The 12,595-nt window shown below is 44.2% G+C and overlaps 1 protein-coding gene across 3 annotated transcripts in view; it reads left to right on the forward strand.

Annotated features, from left to right (window-relative positions):
* The window catches only part of GLT1D1 (glycosyltransferase 1 domain containing 1), a 111,363-nt gene that overhangs the window by 81,549 nt on the left and 17,219 nt on the right, over positions 1-12,595 (forward strand). For all 3 annotated transcript variants that reach the window (XM_043902100.1, XM_043902101.1, XM_043902102.1), the window contains one exon: positions 3,716-3,814. In XM_043902100.1, the coding sequence (XP_043758035.1) occupies positions 3,716-3,814 (99 nt within the window). The remainder of the gene's footprint in view (positions 1-3,715; positions 3,815-12,595) is intronic.

Consider the following 12,595-nt stretch of genomic DNA (forward strand, 5'->3'; position numbering starts at 1 on the left):
AGGTCATGGTAAATAATTAAAGCAGGAAAAAAAAATCATCTCCATAAACTTAAGAAATAACTGATGGTGTATGCCTAATATTTTCTTTGAATATGGCAGCATTTAAAAAAGCAAACAAAGAAAACCAAAAATAAAATACCATGGGCTGGGGTAGAAGTTATATACCGATGCCTGAAATTCTCGTGTATGGAAGCTTTTAGAGCACAGAGCCTGGATTTGTGACATGTTCTTCTTCAGCCAGATGTTGAATGCCTCAATATCTCAATCTGAGCTTAATGATTAGCATTAATCTCAATTGTGGTTTAAAATCAGCTCTCAACTAGAGTCACTGGAGTAGTATATTGTACTCTTCATATTAGCTTTAAAAATGTACATTCTTGGAGTACCAGTCCTTAAGCCTTGCTGAATCGCTTCTTTGTATGTAAATACACATTTCCTCTCCCCCACCTTCTTAAGAAAAGGTAAAGTGGATTTCGGGAATGATTTTGTAGCCAGCACATACAGCATTTCATTGCAGATGAATTGCTGTCAGATCTCATTTACTTCAAAGGAAAGGCAGCTCTGAGTAATTCTGTCTGCTTTCAGATGCCGACACTGTGTTCCTTTAGAAAACTCCAAAATAACCTTTGGGATGAGGGTTTTGAATGAAACTGATTTTAGAGGAGCCGTGGAGGGTGGATTGCATTAGAATCAATTCAAAGACCCAAAGTGGTTAATCACAGAATAAGTGCATCTCACTTTGGAGGGAGGGGATCTTTTGACCTTTTAGAATTAGCATTGTTTTGTCATGCATGGGTGCATGCTAAGTCGCTTCAGTTATGTCCCACTCTTTGCGGCCTTGTGGACTGTAGCCCGCCATCCTCCCCTGTCAATGGGATTCTTCAGGCAAGAATTCTGGAGTGGGTTGCCATAACCTCCTCCAGGGGATCTTCCCAGTACGAGTATCAAGCCCAGTTCTCTTACGTATTCTCCTTTGGCCGGCAGGTTCTTTACCACTAGTGCCTCCTGGGAAGCCCTTGTTTTGTCGCAGAGGCATGTAAAAAATCCCATTTGATAAGACACATTTCTTTTAAACATGGACTATCACCCACCAGGCTCTTCTGCCCATGGGATTGCCCAGCCAAGAATATTGGGGAGGGTTGCATTTCCTCCTCCAGAGGATCTTCCAGACCCAGGAATAGAACCTACGTCTCCTGCATTGGCAGGCTGATTCTTTACCACTGAGCTACCTGGGAAGCCCAATATCAACACCTATATAAGACACCCTTCAAAAGCTCACTTCCTGTGTTGATACAGAACCTTGGTGGCTGTGTTTCCAAAGACTGTTCTGCAGTGTAAGACTGGGGAATCATATCTCTGAAAACCCTTATCAGCCCTGCTGAGGATGGTGCACCAGAGACAGAGCATTTAAATCTATTTTTATTTATTCATTTTTTTGGCCACAGTGCCCAGCAAGTAGAATCTTAGTTCCCCAACTGGGGATCAAACCCACACTCCCTGCAGTGGAAGGTGAAGTCTTAACCACTGGACCACCAGGGGAAGCCCCAACAAAGCTTTTTTAAAAGTTCAAATGTGAAGCTTCCACCCACTTGCTGAATGCTTGAAGAGCTCATGGTGGGCAAGAGAAATCCAGTGACTGCAAACGTAACTAAGTGTTTGGTACCTTTTGAGCTCTGATGTTTCCTGTTCTTAGTCCCCAAATGGGGCCCCAGATACCAGATTTGAGCTGATTTTCTGCTCCAAGTGTCCCTCCCCAACACTGCCCCTTTCCCGGATCATGACCTGAAGGGGTTCAGAGGGTCAGCTAGTTCACCTTCAAACACCATCTCCCCAAGACATGCCCAGGCACTGTGCTCATCAGGACCAGCATCACAGCACAGTCATATTCTGAGACTTTGCCTTTTTGAAGAGGTAACTTTACACCTAAAGAAAGTGACTTGAGAATCAACCATCCTTAATGTCACATCTTGGCTGAATGAAAATAGCATTTCCATATGCTTTTTAAATGACATTTTTTTTCTTTCTCTTTTATTGAAGTATAGTTGATGTACAATATAATATTAGTTTCAGTGTACAGCAAAGCGATCCTGTTATATGTATGCATCTATATTCTTTTTTTCCAATTCTTTTCTATTATAGGTTATTATAAGATATTGAATATACAGTTGCTTGTGCTGTACTGTAAATCCTTGCTGTTTAAGATGAACTTTGTCTCCCCAAAATGATGGTGATGAGCAATGGATTTGAGACCCCCTGTGTTAGTTGAGAGCAAAGCCCCCACCAGGGCAAGGCCACAGTTTTGCAATTCCTGGCCTGTGACCTTTTCCAAAATGCCAGATGGTGCTCACTGAAGGTCAGAGCCCAAGGCCCAAACAGTGGGCTCATAAGGTGCCTGTGACCCTAGTGTTGACATGTGGAGTTACTTTCTGCTTGTGCTGCTGAGTTTTCTTGTTCCCAAGTGCAGTGGCAATTGTTGTTGTTCAGTCGCTAAGTTGTGTCCAACTCTTTGTGACCCCATGTACTGCAGCATGCCAGGTTTCCCTGTCCTTCACTATCTCCTGGAGCTTGCTCAAACTCATGTCTTGAGTCAGTGATGCCATCCAACCATCTCATCTGTTGCCGCCCTCTTTTCCTCCTGCCCTCAATCTTTCTCAGCTTCAGGATCTTTTCCAATGAGTTGGCTCTTAGCATCAGGTAGCCAGTGTATCGGAGCTTCAGCATCAGTCCTTCCAAGGAGTATTCTGGGTTGATTTCCTTTAGGATTGACTGGTTTGATCCCCTTGCAGTCCAAGGGACTTTCAAAAGTCTTCTCCAGCACCACAGGTTCAAAAGCATCAATTCTTCAGCACTCAGCCTTCTCTATGATCCAGCTATCACATCCATACATGACCACTGGAAAAACCATAGCTTTGACTCTAATGACAGTGGAGGGTCCCAGTCTTTACCCTACAAGACAAGACTGGAAATTCATGACTTGGAGACTTTTATCATAATGAGGAGCCCCATGCTGGCTGATCCCAGCCCTTTGGGACTGGAAAGGTGGTTTAGTGGGTAATCAGGTGATAAATCTTGTTCCTCCTTACCTCTGTGTCCATGTCAAAGGGATGTGTACGGACCTGGTGGCATTTGTATGGCTGGTGCTGAAAGAATATTACCCATCAGGGAAAGTGAGAATGATGGTAATTAAAAAATGTATACTCCAGGAAGTTGCCTGCTGGTCCAGTGGCAAAGTCTCCATGCTCCCAATATAGGGGCTGGGTTTCGATCCATTGTCAGGGAACTAGATTCCACATGCCAGAGATAAGAGTTCACATGCCACCATGGAGATCCTGCGTGCAGCAACTAAAACCCGGTGCAGCCAAATAAATAGGTAAATATTTTCAAAAAGTGTACTCCAGGCTGCCACTGAAGAAGTGTGAACTGAACATTGGAGAGAGAGAAGGTTTCTTTATGACATTGCAGTAAGACAGGCCATTACAGTATATTGTTTCCCAGCACTTGCAAATACAGTCAGTCATTAAGATTCAGCGTGTAGTTGGAAAATCCTGGGTTTGTGTTGGGAAACCACTTTGGGCAAAGTTTTGGGGTGATTTTTGGGTGATGCCAGAGCTCCAGTGAAACTAAGGAGTCATTCTGTCACAAATTGGCTCATCTCACCACACAGACCCTGACAGTGATCACCCACCTGTCTCCTTTGCTCTTTACATCCTTTCAGGCAATGGATTTGGAAGTCCCGGTGTTGGCGAGGAACATCCCCGGAAACTCCGCGGTGGTGAAGCATGAAGTTACAGGATTGCTGTTTTCAGACCCTCAGGTAAAGGAGAGCGATTTCCCTGTGTTCACCTGGTCTGAGTCGTTTTCATCCGCCTATGGTTCAGAGAGTCTGTAATTTACATCTTAGTGATTAGCTCTCAGTGTTCCCTTTATACAGTAAATCCCTTACATACAAACAAGCCCAATTTCGAGAGCACATTCATAAGTCCAGTTTGTTTAAGTCCATGAATGCTGGACATTCATAAGTCCAGCAAAATTAGCTTAGGTACCAAACTAACACAATTGGCTATATAGTACTCTACTGTAATAGGGTTATAATACTTTTCATACAAATACTATATAAAAAGCAAACAATTAGGAAAACAATCTTACGGTAGAGGACCTTGAAAAATACAGTAAGACAATGGGCATATATTGAGTGGACAGGTGAGAAGAATCACTGGCGAGAGGAGGGAGAGGAGACGGGAGATGGTAGAGCTGAAGGATCGTCAGCAACAGGAGACGGAGGGCAAGCCACAACTTCACTCACGCCTGGCGTTGATGGCTCAGGTTCTGGTTCCTTGCTGGACTTAATTCTATCGACCCTCTTGTTAAAACAGTCCAGTGATGTCTGGGTAGTAGCCCTTTTTTTCTCGTCATAGATGACACGGTAGCACTGGATTGCTTTCTGAACGGCTGCTGCAGCCTTCATGTACCAGTCTACGTTAGGGTCCTATGCCTCAAAACCTACCAGTGCCTCCCCAAGTAAAGGAAATCTGCACTCCTGTTCTCTATATATTGTGCGGTCAGGGACACAGAAGCACAGCCCCTGGTAGAGGAGGCAGGCACGTGACAATGTGCACCAGTGGTGCTGGTTTAGTCGCTAAGTCCTTTCTCGCTCTTGCGACCCCAGGGACTGTAGCCCACCAGCCTCCCCTGTCCTTGTGGTTTTCCAGGCAAGAATACTGGAGCGGGTTGCCACTCCCTACATGACTGGACTTGCGAATGTGAATTAACATCTTCGAAAGCTAGCAACTTGAAGGTTTACATGTAGGGGACTTACTGTAATCAGTGGAAGAGTATATGGAACACAGGGTCACTTTGTCACATGGGCAGCCTCCTGGACATGTGACTCAAAGAAACCTCGGGACTTTCCAGAAACATGAGACCTGGGTTCTATTTCTGATGCTGCTGGTGTTGATTACTGTGACCTTGAGCAAGTCACTTCCCCTCTTAGATGCTTGAATTTCTAGTTTGTTTTTTTTTAAGTTTATTTTATTGAAGTATAGTTGATTTGCAATGTGTTAGTTTCTGCTGTGTAGCAGAGTGATTCAGTGATATATGTGTATATATGTGTGCATTCTCTTTCATATTCTTTTCCATCATGGTTTATCACAGGATATTTAATATAGCTCCCTGTGTTCTACAGTAGGATCTGGTTGTTTATCCATGCTATATGTAGTAGTTTGCGTCTACTAACCCCAAACTCTCAAATAGATTTCTGGTTTCTGAAGCAGGTACTCTTCAGGTATAATCCTATGCTTCTGGAATATCCCCTGGTGTTCAGAAGATCACCATTTATCTGATCCCTTGCAGTTCTTCAAAACAATGTACAGAAGAGGCAGCATAGTTGTGTTCCTACATGTATGTGTCTGATACATGTGTGCATCTGAAATTAAAATAAAGGCCAGTGCAGCTGACAGTGGGCATGGATGATGGGCACAGTGTCATCCGGGGCACACATGTGTGCCAGGACCTTCCTGGACATGCGTGAGGGGGCCCCAGTCCCAAGGTCTAAAGTTCCAAGGATGCGCCTGCCTTTAAACCTCCAGGACCGTGTGCAGGGCGAGTAGCCTTGACCTGAGTCTCCAAGCTCTGTCTGCTCCTCCGTACAAGTGGAACTAATTATAACAGCACATAGAGGTGTGTGGTGGGCTAAAGGGGCTGATATACAGGGCTGAGCCGTGGGTACGGCACGCAGCCCAGGGCTCTGGGTACGGTTATCAACAAAAGAAGAGCCCTTGATGCCCTACAGCTCATGTTGTTGTTGTTTAGTCAGTAAGTTGTGTCTGACTCTTCGTGACCCCTTGGACTGTAGTCCGCCAGGTTCCTCTGTCTATGGGTTTCTCCAGGGAAGAATCCTGGAGTGGGTTGCCATTGCCTTCTCCATTGGCTCATGTTCAGTTCAGTTCAGTTCAGTCGCTCAGTCGTTTCTGACTCTGCAACCCCATGAATCACAGCTCGCCAGGCCTCCCTGTCCATCACCAACTCCCGGAGTTTACTCAAACTCATGTCCATCAAGTTGGCAATGCCATCCAGCCATCTCATCCTCTGTCATCCCCTTCTCCTCCTGCCCCCAATCCCTCCCAGCATCAGGGTCTTTTCCAATGAGTCAACTCTTCGCATGAGGTGGCCAAAGTACTAGAGTGGCTCTTGTTAGGTGGCAATAAAAAAAAAAAAACAAAACAAAAAACCTGAAGTCTTTAGATTTAAAAATAGGTTCTATCTAACATCATCTTTATGAAAGCATATATTATATGCAGAAATAAAGGCAGAAATAAAGGGATTTATACTTAAAAGCATGGGTCAACTGCAATATTTGAAAATTCAGTCTTTCAACTATCATACAGCAGATGTTTAATCCCAGATCGCTTTTCCTTTCCCTTGGAAGAATCACAGGTGACCTGGTTTCACTGCCCATTGACATAGAGTCACACAAACAAGATGGGACCGGCTCCCTGGGGGAGCGGCGGGGTTGTGGGTAGTCTGGCATCACCAGGTACCGCGTGGGTGCAGCTGTTCACCTGGGAAGCCACCTGAAAAAGCAGTGGTCGGGTCCAGGGCTTATCTGTTACGGTTTAACAAAAGGCACGTCTCAACTAACGCCTTTCCTTGGAATGTTGTTGTTGGTTAGTTGCTCAGTTGTGTCTGATTCTTTGCAACCCCATAGACTGTAGCCCTCCAGAATCTTCTGTCCATGGAATTCTCCAGGCCACAATACTGGAGTGGGTTGCCATTTCCTCCTCCAGCAGACTTCCAGATCAGGGATCAAACCCACATCTCCTGCGTTGCAGGTGGGTTCTTTATCACTGAGCCACCGGGAAAGCCCTTTCCTTTGAATGTTGTTGTTTGAGGAGGGCATGGCAACCCACTCCAGTATTCTTGCCTGGAAAATCCCATGGACAGAGGAGTCGGGTGGGCTACAGACCATGGGGTCAAAAAGAGTTGGACACGACTGATGCAACTTAGCACGCACGCAGTGCACGTGTTATTTTTTAGTTGCTAAGTCTTGTCTGACTCTTTTGTGACCCCATGGACGGAGGAGCCTGCCAGGCTCCTCCGTCCATGGGGTTCTCCAGGCAAGAATACTGGTGAGGGCTGCCATTTCCTTCTCCAGCAGATCTTTCCGACCCAGGGATCGAACCTGCGTCTCCTGCATTGCAGGCAGATACTTTACTGCTGAACCACCGGGGAAGCTGAGCCTTCGGGGAAGCCCTTTCCTTTGAATAGTAACCCCTAAAAGCCAAAACAATACCAGGAAATGAAGAGTGTGTAGTGGTTCCCTGCTGATTCTCTAGACTAAAGCGTATTGCTTTTTACCACATTCTGCATCTCTCTGCATCAGCACCAGCCATGCCGGAGGTCATAGGATATTGTCTCCCCGTGGGCAAAGAGATTTTATTTTCATCTTCCCAAACACACTGTCTATTTATTTTATAGCTCAATTTCAAACCACTGCAGTTTTATCAGCAAGTGTCTGAATAGCCATCACTTATAAATGGGTGTATCAAGTCCAATGTTAGAACAAGAGCAGTTTGGCTCTCCTGACTTCATTTCATGTTCCTTGTAAGACATTCCTTTTAATATTTGCAAATAATGATCCCGTCGCTGACACATCCAAGTTATTTCTGCTGGTTACCGGCTTCCTGTGAGTTACCAGACACAGCCCCAAAACACTGACAAAATTAAGGCTTGGGCTTATTTTGATTCCAACCCTTTAATGTTACTTTTACAAAGGACGTTAAAAAAAAAATAGAACTGCTCTATGTTTCATACAGGGGGAGGCTGTGTTGGTTTTTTTTTTTTTTCCTTTTTAATATCACATTTTGAAACATGTGCTAGACACAGATATCACACGTGGCTTTACTTCATAGTCGTGATCAGACTCGACCTAGCAAGGAGTGGGAGCTGTTGCTTTAAAAACAAATGTGCCTTTTCCACAAGTCAGTGGCTGTGGTTGCTGTCATCTCGGTTCAGGAGCTCAGGTGAAATTAACCACTGATTGATTGTCAGTGTTTGTGAGATTTATTTCGAATGTGTATTCAAATATGTCCTCGAAGCTCCATCTCACTTACTGAGAAGGGACTTCCATGCAAGGGTGTCAGCCTCATGAAGTTAATATAGATAGATACATACATAGAAACATAGATACATACACACATGTGCATTTGCTCTGTCCTGTCCAACTCTTTGCAACCCCATGAACTGTAGCTTGCCAGGCTCCTCTGTCCATGGGATTTTCCAGGCAAAAATACTGAAGTGGGCTGCTATTTCCTACTCTAGGGGATCTTCCCGACCCAGGGATCAAACCCTCGTCTCTTGTGTCTCCTGCATTGGCAGACGAGCGGATTCTTTACCACTGAGCCACCTGGGAAGCCTACATATATACATATAAAATGCAAAAAGTCATATTTTGGATTTTTAACAAAATGATGATTAAAAATATTCAGCTGTGGTAGGAACAAAATAACCACTGTTTTTATACACCTCAGCCACGGAAAACCTTAATTTACGTGAAGCTTTCCAAACCTACTAAACATTGATTTTTTTTTGTTGTTACCACGACAGTCTCATTCTTTTTCTTTTTAGGAAGAAAAGAGCTGAGCTATTTTATGGCACCGTTTTATAGCTTCAGAATTAAAATCCATTTGACATTTAGTAGAAACTGTGAATCCGTATTCTTTCTCAAGGACAGACTTTTGAAGTGTGGTCCAAACTAATTGTGCTGGGAGGTTCTGTTTGTTTTTTAGGCAACTGTAAAGAAAATCATAGCATTTGGAATAATGATGATGACAGCTCACATTTATCGTGTGTGTAGTTTGTTCTGGCCTCTCTCCTTTGTGTTCACCATACACTTTTACTAAGACTGATTTTCAAATTTTGATAGTCAATCAAAAGTTTCAGGTTTGGAAGAAGTGAAGCATGTCGGAGACATAGCAGCCTCCTTCAGGCTGTGTTTGGAACTTGTTTTCAGCTCGAAATATGAGTGATCCTGGACACATTTCTTCTTCCTGGGCTCATCCCTTGATCCATAAGATGGAGATAATGATGCTGGTCTTTGGGGAACAGCAGAAAGCATGTGGGGTTGAGTTCCGTCCTTGGTCACAGAGGAGAGCTGTGTGGATTCAGAGTTAAATCGTATTCACGGTACTGACCGCTGGGTGACGTCATTGGCTGCCCCCTGGGAGATATATAGTCTGCAGAGCTCTTAGACTTAAGCACTGGAATTAGGCTCAATACAGCGAGACGTTCTCCTTGTGAGATCTGGCCAGCGTCATGCAGAATATCATTTCTCTTTTTATTCAAAATGAGTTTTTAACTTTTTAATTCTATTTATCTATTTTTGATTGATGATTGCTTTACAGTATTGGTTTGATATCTGTCATACATCAGCATGAATTAGCCATAGGTGTACATGTGTACCTAGGTGTACGTATTAGCCATATGTCCCCTCGCTCTTGAACCTGCCTCCCACCTTCCACTATTTCCCACCCCTCTCGGTTGTTACAGAGCCCCGGTTTGAGTTCCCTGAGTCATACGGCAAATTTCCATTGGCTAGCTATTTTTCATGTGTTCATGTATATGCTTCTGTGCTATTCTCTCCATTCATCTCACCCTCTCCTTCCTCTCCCCCACCTTGTCCACAAGCCTGTTCTCTATGTCTGTGTCTCCACTGCTGCCCTGTGAATAGTTCATCGGTACCATCTTTCTAGATTCCATATATGTGCATCAATATATGATATTCGTAAAGCAAAATTTTAACTTTTTAGTCAAATATTTAGGATTCTTGGATATTAAATAAGCGGTGCTGGAGGTAAAGAACCCGCCCGCCAATGTAGGAGATGTAAGAGATGTGGTTCAATCCCTGGGTTGGGAAGATCCCCTGGAGGAGGGCACGGGAACGCACTCCAACAGTGTTCTTGCCTGGAAAAATCCCACGGACAGAGGAGTCTGGAGGGCTACAGGCCGGGGGGTTGAAAAGAGTCAGACACGACTGATTGAACTTAGCACTAACACATGATGTATAAGCTCCCAACCAGCCCTTCAAAATGTAAAATCACAGATGACTGTTAAGTGTTGATTGGATTTCCACTGAAGCCCAAAGGAAACTCAGGGCAAACTCAGTTCAGTTCAGTTGCTCAGTCGTGTCCGACTCTTTGTGACCCCATAGACTGCAGCACGCCAGGCCACCCTGTCCATCGCCAGCTCCAGCAGTTTACTCAAACTCATGTCCACTGAGTCGGTGATGCCATCCAACCATCTCATCCTCTGTTGTCCCCTTCTCCTCCTGCCTTCGGTCTTTCATCTGGGTCTTTTCAAATGAGTCGGTTCTTAACATCAGATGGTCAAAGTATTGGAGTTTCAGCTTCAGCATCAGTCCTTCCAATGAATATTCAGGACTGATTGCCTTTAAGATTGACTGGTTTGATCTTCTTGCAGTCCAAGGGACTCTCAAGAGTCTTCTTTGGTACCATAGTTCAAAAGCATCAATTCTTCAGCACTCAGGTTTCTTTATAGTCCAACTCTCATCCATACATGACTACCGGAAAAACCATAGCTTTGCAAGATGAACCTTTGTTGGCAAAGTAATGTCTCTGCTTTTTAATATGCTGTCTAGTTTGGTCATAGCTTTTCTTCCAAGGAGCAAGCATCTTTTAATTTCATGGCTGCTGTCACCATCTGCAGTGATTTTGGAGCCCCCCAAAATAAAGTCTGATACTGTTTCCCCATCTATTTGCCATGAAGTGATGGGACCAGATGCCATGATCTTAGTTTTCTTAATGTTGAGTTTTAAGCCAACGTTTTCACTTTCCTCTTTTCACTTTCATTAAGAGGCTCTTTAGTTCTTGCTTGTTTTCTGCCATAAGGGTGGAGTCATCTGCATATCTGAGGTTATTGGTAATTCTCCCCGCAATCTTGATTCCAGCTTGTGCTTCCTCCAGCCCAGCGTTTCTCATGATGTACTCTGCCTATAAGTTAAATAAGCAGGGTGACAATATACAGCCTTGAAGTACTCCTTTCCCTATTTGGAACCAGTCTGTTGTTCCATGTCCAGTTCTAACTGTTGCTTCCTGACCTGCATACAGATTTCTCAAGAGGCAAGTCAAATGGTCTGGTATTCCCATCTTTTTAAAAATTTTCCAGAGTTTGTTGTGGTCCATATAGTCAAAGGCTAGGGCAAACTATGGGTGAACTAAATTGCAAGTCAATACAACATTTATTTACATGGATTTGCCCTTTAGGGTGACCATATTATTCATTGTGCAAAACCAGGATACCTTTGAGAGTGAAAGTGGTGTTATTATTAATTGTGTTTAATCTTTTGGCCAAACGTTGCAGCATGTGGGATCTTATTTCCCTGGCCAGGGATTAAACCCATATCCCCTGTATTGGAAGTGCAGAGGCTTAATCACTGGACTGCCAGTGAAGTCTCAAAGGGAGTGCTATTGATAATTATGCTGAGATGACAGCTTTGAACCTGAACCAAATGATGCAGGTAAGGACTGTCTGCTTGAAAATCTGGGATCAGGTGCATGGCTGGTATTTGACCTGGGACCAGGGTGAGTCCAACCACGTGTGGGAGTTACAATTTTCTAATAGTCATGTTCAAAGAAAATAAAAAGAAACAGATGAAATTCATATCAATAATACAATGTGTTTTATTTAGCTCCATCTAGCCAAACTTGCAGGGCTTCCCTGGTGGCTCAGAGGTTAAAGCATCTGCCTGCAATGTGGGAGACCTGGGTTTGATCCCTGGGTCAGGAAGATCCCCTGGAGAAGGAAATGGCAACCCACTCCAGTATTCTTGCCTGGAGAATCCCATGGACGGAGGAGCCTGGTGGATTACAGTCCACAGGGTCGCAAAGAACAAACTTGCATCCTCTTAACATGTAATTGATATAAATATTTTTTTAAAAGATTTATTTGTGGTCGCTCTGGTTCTTCGTTGTTGCATCTGGACTTTCTCTAGTTTCAGTGAACAGGGGCTTCTCTTTGTTGCAGTGAGCAGGCTTCTCATTGCAGTGGCTTCTCGTGTTGCAGAGCACCGGCTCTACGAATGTGGACTTTAGTAGTTGTGGCACACAGGCTTAGTTGCTCTGCACCATGTGGGATCTTCCTGGACCGGAGATCAAACCCGTGTCCCTGCATTGACCAGTGGACTCCCAACCACTCGACCACTAGGGAAGCCCGGTTTGAATCATGTTTAGTGAGATCTTTACATTCTTTTTTTTTTTTTAAGTCACTGAAATCTTGTGTGTATTTTACACACCAGCTCATCTCCATCTGGAGATTAAATTTGGATTGAACTACTTGGTTTGCATTGAGACTCCATACCATTTGCAGTTGGGAAAGTAGATGCACGTATGCAGGCTGTTGAAAAGCTTTGCAATACCTGACTTGAGCACCAGTTTTAAAATTTAAATGTAAGTCCACTCAAGTGAATAATTAAAAACGCGGTTCCTCGGCCGCACTGGCCACACTTCCAGAACACGGAGTGGGTGATGGGGCTGTGGGCCTGGTGGGATTGCTCTTAGGAGGGGGAGTGAGTGATGGGGCAGGT

The sequence above is a fragment of the Cervus elaphus genome, chromosome 5 (assembly GCF_910594005.1).
Source record: "Cervus elaphus chromosome 5, mCerEla1.1, whole genome shotgun sequence".
Classification (NCBI taxonomy): Eukaryota; Metazoa; Chordata; class Mammalia; order Artiodactyla; family Cervidae; genus Cervus; species Cervus elaphus.